The sequence below is a fragment of the Ursus maritimus genome, unplaced genomic scaffold (genome assembly GCF_017311325.1).
Source record: "Ursus maritimus isolate PB19 unplaced genomic scaffold, ASM1731132v1 scaffold_8, whole genome shotgun sequence".
In the NCBI taxonomy this organism is placed as follows: domain Eukaryota; kingdom Metazoa; phylum Chordata; class Mammalia; order Carnivora; family Ursidae; genus Ursus; species Ursus maritimus.
In genome coordinates, this window is record NW_024426996.1 from 21,226,331 (window position 1) to 21,238,972 (window position 12,642).

The following is a 12,642-nucleotide window of genomic DNA, read 5'->3' on the forward strand; positions in this document are numbered from 1 at the left end:
AAATGTCTATTTGGCCCAAATCGAAGACTGAACTGCCTTCATGGTTTGAAAAAGAGAATTGATCACTTAGGAAGCAGGAAGCTGTTAAGTCTTATCATTTAAGTTTTTAAATTTTTATCAGATAGTTTTAAATTTGAACTGAGTCATGTTGCCAAGAATTGATCTTTTGGCTTTTTCTGAATAGCTGTGCAAAAACAATGGTTATGAGTGACTTTTGCTTTACCCACAGCCCTCCCATCCAGCTGTCCTGCCCTCCACCATGATCCCATCTCACAGGGAAGCACTTATTAAAGTGAGAACAAACTGAGGTGGATAGGGAAAAAATCTAGAGAAATTCAGTCTGAAAGAAATCTCTGATGTCCAAAACTATTAAAGTGCACTAATTGTAATAAAAAACTGCCAAGGACTTACTATGTGCCAGATGCTGAGCTGAGGCTCTCCACTGCTTTCAGCTCTCTCCCGGGAGAACTTGTCCACGGTGTGCTATGAGCGTCACCACAGTGCCCTGTTTTCTTAAGGTTGGGAAATGCGTTACTATTCACCCTGCTCTGTGATGGTGGCAGAGGTGTTGGTCTGATGTCTCCAGCTGTTTGAGGACAGCAACTGCACAGTGAACTTCTTCTCATGTCCTCCTGCAATTCTGTATACGCCGATCACTGGAGAACTACTCTATCCTTTGTTTTAATCACTGCACCATCCCTACATATGTGCCCTCAATGTGCTTGGCACGTTAGGCTATACTAACGTGGTCCATGTCCTTAAGGGGTTTATATCCTACTATGGAGATTGAGAGTGGAGTCTGCTGTTGTGTACTCTGGGAATTTGAATATTTACTGTTTTTAGAGATCAGTTTTATATCTGATTTGTCAACGATTTGTGTAAGTAGCTAAGTGGAAAAGGTATTATTGCAGATCAGGAAACAGAGACTCAGCTCCCCTAACCTCTTAACATCCACATAGTTAAAGTAGGCAGAATCCAAGATTAATAAACAGGTTGTCCTGATTACTAGCTTGGAGTCTCTTTCTACAGCACTGTATTACCTTATATATAAGAATAAAAATACCTGTGTATATACTGTAGTGTACCTGCTTATTTGTTTATTTTATTTCAAAATGCCACAAAAGACCTTAAGGTGTGACAGAGTTGGAGTGACAAAGAGAGAATACCAGTTTCTCCTAACCAACCGGACCCAGGAGCCCTAGACCTACCATGTGGTTGCGTGGTGAATGGCGTGTTGTCAGTGATGGTCTCAAAGGGCGGAAGCCGGGCCCCGATTGCCATCAGTGGGGGTGATCCACCTCCCAGCTGAACTGCACGAATGTTTGATTGATGCCAGCCTCGCTGCAACGCTCCTTCATGATGGCGTACTTGGGGAAATGGGAGCTCACAGGGGGTAACGCAAACCAGTGGGTAGCCTGGGGAGGGATTTCTTGACTCCTTCCTTGGTAACTTCTTCTCGTGGTCATAGTCAGCAAGTGTGACAACCTGCAAAGGAGCAACAAAGCTTCAGCTGGCTGGGTGCTGGGAGGCTCAGAGAACTAAGGCTCCCTCCCTAGAGATCCACGAGATCCTTTAACTGCGAGGATTCTTTAAAAATATAATGAAAAAATATATAACGGAAGTTTTCATAGTGCTTTGTGAGGCATCCTGAAAGATACTACAGATCTTTAGTGGTGAAGAAGATCCTCCGTCTGCCTGAGCTGAAAGCTTTAGTATCTTGTCAATCTTATTCCTAAACCAGAGCTCTAGCACTCATGTAAATAATACTTATATTTTTATGCACACTTAACCAAAGCTATATCATGAATAACAGTTACTAGTTTAAAGTTGCATTAAGAAAAAATAAAATAAATAAAGTTGATTAAATTATTAATGGTATGCAGTAGATATTTGGCAAAACAAAAGTAAATAAAAGTAGCGTATTTCTTCCATGGTCGAATAAGAGACACATTTTGGAATGATCCTTCTACTATATGAGACTAGCCAGGGGAGGTTAGAAGACTTATTCTGACTGCTTCATTATTATGGGTTAAATTTCCCTTGGCAACCTCCAGGCATTTTCCTCCTAATTGTAAAGTCAGGACATTCATTCTATACATCCCCAAATTGGGAAACTGGGTACTACACTTCTGCAAATACTTAGCTCAATGCATGTGGCAAATACGGAGGGTAATAGATATGGGGTAGCATTATTTTTTTTTCCCTTCTTCTAGGTCCCACTAAAGAAATGAGAAGATCAATTGTATTATACTTCCCATGTTTATCAGACTAAGGTATCAACATGGTTTGGACTTACTCTTAAGTAGAAGAGGGTTTCTAATCCTCAGCACTACTGACATTTGTGCCAAATAATTCTTTGTTGTTGGGGCTGTCCTGTGCATTGCAGGTCGCTCAGCAGCGTCCCTGCCTTCTACTCACTAGATGCTAAGAGCACTTGCTGTGAAGTTGTGACAACCAAAAATGTCACCAGACATTGCCAAATGTCCCCTGCAGGTGGTGGCACGGGGAGGATTCGGGAAGGAAAGGACAGGATGGCTCTTGGTTGAGAACCACTGTGTTAGAAGAATGAAGAAGAACAGCACCAGAAGGTCTACTTTCTCTCAAGTTATCACCTACTAGTCACTAGGACAGAAAAGCAGAGATCCCTTTGGGTCAAGCAACTCACGATGGGTGGTGCTGGCAATATGGAGACTGCCTGCGCCTCCTGGTCTAGAATTGTCACTGTGGCATTGGTCACATCGCCAAGAACTGCTTCCACTGGGTCATCTGGGCCAGGACTAGGGAGAAAGATTCATGCCATTCCCGGGTCTTCATTGGATAGGATCTCGACTTTAAAAAGATATGATCCACACCTTCTACCAAGGACAGAACAGAAAGAGAGCAAAGGTTCTCATTAGGTGACCTACCCCAGACAGTGCGGGTTGGCACTGCTGAGATTTCATGTTAAAATACACCCTTTTCTTTTAGAGGTTTTCTATAAATACAGTGGCTGCTAATCACTTTAGTCCTATCTCAGTGAGAAATCTATTTTATAGACCAAATTCCACCTGTGGTAGAGGGCTCAGTTTTGCAGATTTACTATTCAACACCATATGAGGATTAATGGCCCCTGCCTGACACTAGCTGGTAGTAATAAAAATCTATGATCCAAAATACACTCCACCCTGGTTATGAGTTTTTTGCTTAATTTTTCTTTCCCTTGCACTTAGGCATGAGCTCCTGCATGGCGTGAGTGCCTGCACACACAGACACCACTCAGAGCTGCCCTGAGAACCAGGATCTCAAAGGCTTCCCTACCAGGCCATCCCGCAAAGACAATAGTGTAAGGGTTTGGCAGCCTGGAAGGAAGAGGATTAGAACCTTAGGAACAGCCTTCCTTTTCTGTAAATAATTCTCTGGGGGTACAGAATATTCCTGGTGGTAGTTAAGGTTCCCTTCTTCCTCTCCTACAAACACCTGGGCTGGGTTACTTCCAAGACCCATCTTTTTCCAGATCCTTACGCAGAAAAGGAAAAGTAGGGCGGCTGGGTGGCACAGCGGTTAAGCATCTGCCTTCGGCTCAGGGCATGATCCCGGCGTTGTGGGATCGAGCCCCACATCAGGCTCCTCTGCTATGAGCCTGCTTCTTCCTCTCCCACTCCCCCTGCTTGTGTTCCCTCTCTTACTGGCTGTCTCTATCTCTGTCAAATAAATAAATAAAAATCTTAAAAAAAAAAAAAAGAAAAAGAAAAAGAACAGGAAAAGTAAAGACACATGGAAGAACAGTCCTGTGTGGAGGTGGAGAAAGGGCATCTACCCTTCCAGCAAACACTAACCAGATGCACATGGGATGGAGCCAAAAGCCCTTTAAAACTCCAGTGTAATGAGAGACATCAGAGATCCTTCCCCTCTCATTTCTGAGGGAGTCACTTCCTCCCCCACTTGCCAAAACGTCTCTGGAAAGGCCTACCACTGTTGCCCACTTCTGGCTATGTCACAAATGGTGCCAGGATTTACACCAGTCTTTTTACCTTATAGTGCTCCAGAAAGTTCTGTGAAAAAATCTAGCACTATAATTCAAGTCCTTCTCCGTCTCATTTCTCCCATTAAATTACTATGTAAGATAGTTAAACAGAAAGCTGTGACCTGAGTCCCACCTTTCCCTCTTCCCTGACTCATCTCCATAGTTCCCTCTAGGATAAACCTTGGAAACCTCATAACAGTATCTTGTCTCCTAGCAGATGTTAAACCACAGGAACGACGGGACCTGTGCCTTCTGAATTTTGTAGACTAGAAGGGCCCAGGACGGTAGATTTGTACCCAATATTTTATGAATGGTGGTAGTCAATGTTTATTCTTTTAAAATCAAATGCATCTATGACTCATCTAAAGCATAGGCTAACAACAACCAAAAATCCTTTTAAAGGAGCCCAAATGCCAAGGATGTTCTGAAGTAAGGGACCTACTTTTTGTTCTTTCTCAATGCTATTTTTACTAATTAAGAATTTTAAAGATTCCTGTAGTATCAAATGTGTGCTTAGTAAGTACTTTGTGCCTAGTAAACTACTGTTTTCCTCTTTTATTTTTCTGCTCATTCCTTTCTTCAAATACAAGATATTTGCCTCTCTATTAAGCAAAACCCACAGATTGGGATTAGCGTTCAATTACGGGACTGAACTTCAAGACTCTGCTCTTTGGGTAGTAATCCACCCCGGACTGGGCATACCATCCCGCGTGCTGGAATCTTGGATGTCCTGTTCTGATCCCCGGGATCACCTTGATGTTCAGGAGGGCTACAGCCGTCTGGCCCCGAGGGTTCCCGGACTTGGTATGCAGCTTCTTCAAACTCAATGGTAGGGGCTAGGAAACAGGATTAGAAAAACAAGGGTGAGCTAGAAAAGCACAAAGATTCCCACTCCCCCGGAAAACACCTTATAAAGACAGGAGGGACTTTTCCACATTAGTAAGCAATACAAAGGAAAAATGGCTGCAGTCATAAAAATCAATCTGTTTTTCCCCTCAGCGAAGCTTTGGAAAGAGCACTTATTATGATTCTTCGGAGCTGTTTCTCACAGGTTTCTTATTAAAAACAATAGTAGGGAAATATTTTTAAGCATTTTGAAATGCATGATGTCCACTATCCATCTGGGCATTACAGCACAAAATGATTTTAAATTCACACACTTTATCAAAGGGACTGAGACAGAGATAAGCCCTTGATAAATACTTATTGACCAATTGCATGAATCAACTCTTTTCATTTATGAGATATGAATTTCTGAGCTTTAAAATTTATCTCATTTTTATACTACCTAAACTTTCCAAGTCCATCTCCCCTCGATCTCCTGGGTCCTTCTTCCCAGAGCCCTCACGTCTCCCGTCCATATATTTTCCTAACTTCTCACAGGTTATTTAGTTAAAAATGAGTAGTTTTAATGAAGAACACAAGACTTCCTAACACAATCTGGTTTGAGGTACTATTCACTTTGCTATGAAGTGATTAATATGTTGGTTTTTACAAAAATTTCAAATTGTGCCTTCTTCTCCATTATATTCTCATAGGGAAAGGTGAGGTGGTAGTGGTGGATAGATTGAGGAAAAAAATGGAAAAATTGAGAGCGATTACAAATTTTATACCATTTCTAATATGCTATGATATTTTGTGGAAATTTCTAGAGTCTCTGTTCATTTCCCTCTTTCCCTCTCAGAAAATAAATTCTTCCTAATTGTAGAAGATAAGCTTCCTTGGACTTTGTAGTTTTTAATGAATGCTCTTTGGAACTTTGGAGAGCCACTTATTACCTCTCTGAACCTCAATCATTGGGTTTCTGTGTGACCAGGAGAGGTACAGTTTAGGATCTGAACCTTTTGAGTCCTTGGGTAAAGGACTGATTCAGCTTCAAGGCTGGCTTTTCTTATTTTACCCAATGTCCAAGTTAGTGCCCGATTTTATGTCAGAAACTCCGAGAGTCTCAGTAACTCTCACATAGATTCTAGAATCTGATAAAATAAGGGTTAAAACCAGTTTTGCTGCTTACAGCTATGTAACGGCATAAATTATATAAATTTGCTGAGGCTCAATTTTTCACCAATAATATGGGGATTATAACACCTGCCTCAAGGGGTTAGTGTCAGGATTAAATGAGATAAGATAATATAATATGCTTAGCGTGGTTCTCGGTCTACAGCAGTAACATAAAAACAGCGATTACTATTTGTAATATTATCCATTCACTCATTAAAATATCTATTTGAATAAAAGAAGTGTGTCCCAATTTGAAACGAATTTGGTTTTTGTTTTCCTAGTGCCTGGGTCATTCTTTGCTGACACCTGACTAAAGAATTTAAGATTTGGGAGGTTAATAGGCCAAATCAATTAGAAGAAAACTGAGAAATTAGACTTTTCTGGGAAGGTGGCAGTGTTTAAATTAGTTCATTGGATTCAACTGATTCTGATTGTATTTCCAATCTGGCTCCCTGAAGTGCAGCGACTTTCATAGGTTTTATTCTCTCTCTCCTAGCGTCTCTGTCCTAGCTTGTAACCACACTCATTCCTTATCTCTTGGCAATACGGCAGGAATAATGAGATTAAGCACATCTATAAACGTACTGGAACTCTGTACAGGATCATCACTTGCTGCCAACGGTTTATATAAATAGTCTGAGATTGTTATCAGCAGGCACTTTTATAGCATTTTCATTTTAAAAAACACCTATAATTACATTATTAGTAAAACATCAGTTCATGTTTTATCAACCAAAAAGTAAAGACAGTATCTTCTGTTACCATCTTCATCATTGGATATGGTGATGGTGGCCATGTTATTCTTCCCAATTCTGGCTCCACTCCAGTGGTTTCCAAGAGGATGGCCGAGGTAGACCCTGAATTGCTCCTCAGGCTCAAACATGGAGTCATCATGGATAGAGACAGTGCAGTTCTTCATCTAGAGCCGATGTCATAAGATAGATTAAAATTTGCACTGAAAAATCAGTAATTTTCTTGCTTTTCTTAGAAAATGATTTTTCTGCTTTGCAGCATCAAAGAGTCAACACAAATTCAAAAGGATCCAAACCATTTCATTTGTAAAATAGAATGTTTAAATCTAACAGTTCATGCCTGACGGGAACATACCTATGTGCAGAGCCTTGTATTAGAACATTCCAAACCACTCGGAATGATTGGTCATGGATTATGAAAAACAAGATCAATGAAACAACCCACTCCAACGCACCCGTAAGAAATTTGTGCACGTTCCCTGATCAGACCAATGCATACGTACACATTATGAAAGGTAAATTTCTGATGATGGGGGTTAACAGATGGATGGGGCTTCCTAGAGACACCTAAACAACGGTCCATTCCCTTGGTAAAAACTGAAGAGTTTTAGAAGGAACTCAGAAAGGCTCCTTGTTAGGCTGAAGATACCTTTCAATGTTGCAGAACTCTCAAATATGCCGCCAGATGGTGTCTCATCTGAACACTGCTGAGTTCTGGAAGTCTGAGAACACAAGTCTAAATCCCTGTTTGACAGAAAGAAATCACGTGCTTCCTACACTGATTATTCTCTACTGAGGACTGTACTCTCAAAAAAACATAAAATAAGGCCAAAACATTTTAGATGACGCAGTAGCTTCAACAGTAGAGTCATGTCATGTGAAGTGGGATTCTTTTTAGTTGAACCATTTTAAATCCACTCTACTACTGTATTGCAAAGAATCTGTGGGTATAGAGAAGTTCTACTCTCATACTTCTGGAGTCACACTAAATGGAAGGAGAACATCCTGGGAATGTTTATAGGTAGCTTGCTAACCAGGTTTTAAGCCCCTGAAGAACGTCCCTTTTTTTTTCTTGATAGAAAACATGAATTTAGTAGTGACTCTTTGGGATATCTTTTTAAAAAGGACATTCTAGTGAATGACAAGTTTCAAAGACAAACTGCTTAAAGCCAGAGAAAATGAAGATTCCAAAGTGTGCTTACGAAGAATGATAGGTTGTCATGTGGGTAACATATAGATGATTAGACTGTATTTTCTTTGTAATTTTATTAAATTATAAACTGTCTCTTGGATAAGCAGAGAATCCTCTTTTGAACTTAAGACAAATACAGACATGTAGACTCAAAGCTGAAGATTGTATCTGTAGTATTTGTGTATGTTTTTAAGCACATGTTTCAACCTGCCACCAGTAAAATTCCCATAAAACATATAACTAAGACAGGGCTTCTATGAGTCATGAATGCATAAAAGACCAAGAGTCTTGAAGAAGGAAGCTATCACTTTTTTTTTTTTTTTGGTAGTAAAGATGAACAGAGGGAGAATCTGCAGTGACTTGGGATGGGTAAGATCTTTGAACGCTAAACTTCAAAAGGACTCATCATAGGGCAAACACCTGAGATGTCTGACTACACCAGAATTGAAACATCTGTTCAACTAAGAACACGTGATCAAAGGTAATAGATGAGTGACAGAATGGAAAAATATGTTTACAATATCGAAAACGTCTACAACCGGCAGGGAATTAATATTTAGAATATACAAGAAAGACTGCAAATCAGTAAGAAAAAGACAGTAGTACAATAATAAGGAACAAAGGATGAAAATAATTAACTTACGCAAGAGGAAACCCAATAAGCTAACAAGCATATACACTAGTAGTAATTGGAAATATGCAAATTAAAATGAGATATAACTTTATACATAGTAGATTAGCAAAAATTCAAAAGATGAGTAATGCTACATGTTGGAGAGGATATAGGGTTATAGCAACCTTTGTGCCACTGCTAGTGACTTTCTGGAAAGTGTTCTGACACTATATTTTCAAGTTAAGCACATACGTGGCCTTTGGTCCTGCAGTTTTGCTGCCGAGTGTATATCCAAAGAAATTCCCACTCCGGTCTGTAAGTGGACACGTACGAGGACGTGCACGGCGGCACTAGTTGTGGTGGGAGAGTGTTAGGAGGTGACCGGGTGCTACCTCTGAGGTTCCTCACTGTCTACTACTAAGAGTGGATGGTTAAATGTGCTAACTACCCATCATGAAATATTATGCACTATCTCAGCAACAGACTAGATGTACACATGAATGAGGTGGACAAATATTAAAAAATATTACTGATTAAACAGTAAGAGTCTGGAGAAGATGTAACACACTAGTTTTATAAATTCAAATTTGCATACAAAACAACCAGCATTTTTAAAGAACAAATACAAATTAGGACATATACGTTAAACACAGCAGATTGATAAGTTCTGGGGTGGGGAATGAAATATGGCTGGAGAATAGGCATAAAATAAAACAAATTAAGAGAAGGGCCTTGAAATGACTAAGGGGACCATGTGTTTTGAACCAAGGGGGTACAAGTGACTCAATCAACTGAAACTGAAATTCAAAAATGGGGAAATGTGATTCTCATTCAGTATACATACACTAAAGTTGCAGGCTTTGATTTTAAAGTCGCCATACTTACTGACCTGCGTTTCTCAGGAGTTCCTGTGCCCACACGCATCACTTTCTATGTAATTGCTAAGCAGAGAACACTCTCCTGGCTTGAATCTGCCCTATGTCTGCCTATTTGGTCCTATCCTATTGGTTCTATACTAGAATGTATGCTGCCTTGAGACGGGGGCCCAGGTATTAGAGAATTGTCTGGTCCTCCTCTAGGTAACATTGGTGGAGTGTGTTCATCTCTAATGTAGTTACAAATTAAGAGAAGCCTCATTCATTTGATTCTGCTAAATTCCAGAAATGTTACATATCATCTAAATTCTCAGCTCAACCAATGATATATGTGTTTGGTTGTAAGTAGGATACAAAGAAGACAGCCACACGGGACAGATGATAGTATTACAAATAGTACCAATTAGTAAAAGAATTCCTAGGATGTTCAGAATTTGTCTAAATGAGTTCATTATGGACAAGTAAAGGCATCAAGGAAAAAGAGAATCTGATCTTTCAACCATCATGAATGCACTTACTTTCTCCCCTTTTAGAAACGTAATCCGTGAGGAGTCCGCATTTCTTCTCTCCTCAAAGTCCTCCATGACCTGAGCTGAATGGCCCTGGGTATAGCACCTCACTGACGACTCATAGCTCAGGTCTCCACTCCGAATGATGGGCACCTGCAGAACACCTTCCTTCTCGTTCACTAGGAGCAAATCCTTAGCAAACTGCATGCTGGGCACTGGGAGAGCAGAAGGAAAGATGGAGGCATTGTTAGTGGGAGACAGAGGGGAGGTAGCCACAGCAGCCCTCAATAGCCAATTGGCAGGAAAGGTCTACTAAGGGCTGTCATCACAGGCTGGCAAGTCCGAGATGGTAAGCAGATTTCAAAGCATGGTTGCTCTCAAGACAAGGGAACCGCTTCCATTGTTGAGCGTGCTTCTAATGAAACAGAATAAATCAATTTTGCACCTGTTTCTCCCAGCTTCAGGGTGTGGTCCTCATCTCAAATGCAGATAAGTAACGCAAGCAAAAAAAAGGCCAGGTATAAGGAAAAATTTGATTGAGACTTGAATATGCAAAAAAAAAATTTCACTTTTTTTGGCTATAAAAAAGGAAAAGAGCAGTGTAAGCCTGATGATAAATGGCCACTCACACTAGTCCTGGGGCCAGGGAGACAGTAGGGAAAAGTGGGAATACCGGTAAAGAGGAAAGCGCAGGCCTTTTTAAAGAGGGTTACCCCTCAGCTCCAGTCTTTTGTTGGCAGATTATCTTAGTTTCATAAGAAGCCAGAAATCTGGATTTTTATGTCATATCTGCTAAATTTTTATTTTTTTTAATTTTTTTATTTTATTATTTTTTTTAAAGATTATATTTATTTATTTATTTATTTATTTGATAGAGATAGAGATAGCCAGCGAGAGAGGGAACACAAGCAGGGGGAGTGGGAGAGGAAGAAGCAGGCTCATAGCAGAGGAGCCTGATGTGGGACTCGATCCCGGAACGCCGGGATCACGCCCTGAGCCGAAGGCAGACGCTTAACTGCTGTGCCACCCAGGCGCCCCTATATCTGCTAAATTTTTAAAAGGCAATTAGTTAAAACAGTAAAAAGAAATTCCATAGAGGCCAAACTATTTGGTCCAAACAAAAGACATCCACATGCTGAATTTGGCCAGTGGGCCCCCAGTCTGTGACTCCTGCTATAAAATCACTTTTTCTTTTATAGCTCACATGGTCTCATTTGACTTTAGGAAGGGACCATAGCCAAGTTGTGGTTAAAAACGTGGGCTTTGCAGTCAGCATGCCTGAATTTCCATCATAACCCTGCTACTTATTAGCTGTAAGATACAGGGTAAGTTACTTAGATTTTCTGAGCCTTGGGGTTTTATATTTATAAATTGGAAATATTACTATCCAACTCCTAGAGTTGTTGGAAGGAGAGAATTTAATGAAACAACGTATGCACGGTGCTCAATACAGTATCTGGCACATCACAGGCACTCATATTTTGGTAGGAATTATTACATTATGGCTTGTATTGCCCCCAACTCCAGGGTTCTTAATATGAAGAATCATTTTTTTCTCCTTACTTCCTATAGTGCCTACAATAATTCTCCGCATTAAGACATGTCCTCTTCTGAGACCAACATCTTGTTGATTGCTGGTTCATTCTTTCTTTTTTTTTTTTTTTAATATTTATTTATTTATTGGAGAGAGAGAGAGAGAGTGTGTGAACAGGCAGTGGGGAGGGGGAGAGGGAGAGAGAGACTCAAGCAGACACCCCACTGAGCACAGAGCCTGACATGGGGCTCAATCCCATGACCCCGAGATCAGGACCCAAGCCAAAACCAAGAGGCAGACACTCAACTGACTGTGTCACCCAAGCACCATGTTGGTTATTTATTTCTTAATGAACAATACAAAGAGGTAGTCCCTCCAGTCACATGTCAAAGCCTCCTGTGGCAGAAGCTGACCCTAAAGCTGTAGTCCCCCATTTCCTTGCTGTGTCATGTGTATGCCCTGCCAAACCTGAAAGGAAGGAACCAAAAGGCCAGGACCCAAGCACTCTGCAAATCAATATGTAAAAAGCTCTATTTGCCTCCAACCTGCCCACTGCTCAGGACCGTGAGTATGAGCAAAAACAAAGCAAACTCATTATCTAAGCTAAACCTAAGAGTTACCACTTATTACCAAAGAAAAACCCAGCAGATACTTCTTAAAAGAACACCACACCTAGAGGATAATTAACAACTTTGGCATCAGGCCCCAAACATTTATCCTTGGGGGTTCTGTCATCCAGTAAATTGGTATGTACTGTTAAAAGATGGGTGGCAGTGACATGACCTAGCATAGAAGGACAAGAAGGAAACTTGTTGGCAGGTAAAAACAACAAGCAAGGAAGCTTTTCTGCTCATGAAAAGATTATCTAAAGCTTTGGATTGATTTTTCTTGCTGGCCCGACGAGCACCAAGTCAGATGAGAGTTAAAAGTGAAAGTGGTAATGTTTGGGTTTTGTTGTGTATTAATCAACCCCAAATTCTTCTTGAGCTGTAAAAAACTCCTTTTTTTTTTCTCTCTCTCTCTTTAACAAGATAGTAAAGCTCACTCATTTCCCTATCTGGAAAAAAGAGGGAGAGAGAGAGAAAGAGAAGTAAGGGACGTGGGTGAACATGTCTCATGATTGCCTGCCATGCTAGGAATGGTCGCTGCCTCATGGGGCCCCT

General features: G+C 40.6%; 1 protein-coding gene across 1 annotated transcript in view; it reads right to left on the reverse strand.

Annotated features, from left to right (window-relative positions):
* The window catches only part of FRAS1 (Fraser extracellular matrix complex subunit 1), a 416,963-nt gene that overhangs the window by 38,311 nt on the left and 366,010 nt on the right, over window positions 1-12,642 (reverse strand). Inside the window, exons 58-59 of the mRNA XM_040625321.1 lie at window positions 9,955-10,160; window positions 6,767-6,923 (exon numbers count right to left, since the gene is read on the reverse strand). Of these exons, the coding sequence (XP_040481255.1) occupies window positions 6,767-6,923; window positions 9,955-10,160 (363 nt within the window). The remainder of the gene's footprint in view (window positions 1-6,766; window positions 6,924-9,954; window positions 10,161-12,642) is intronic.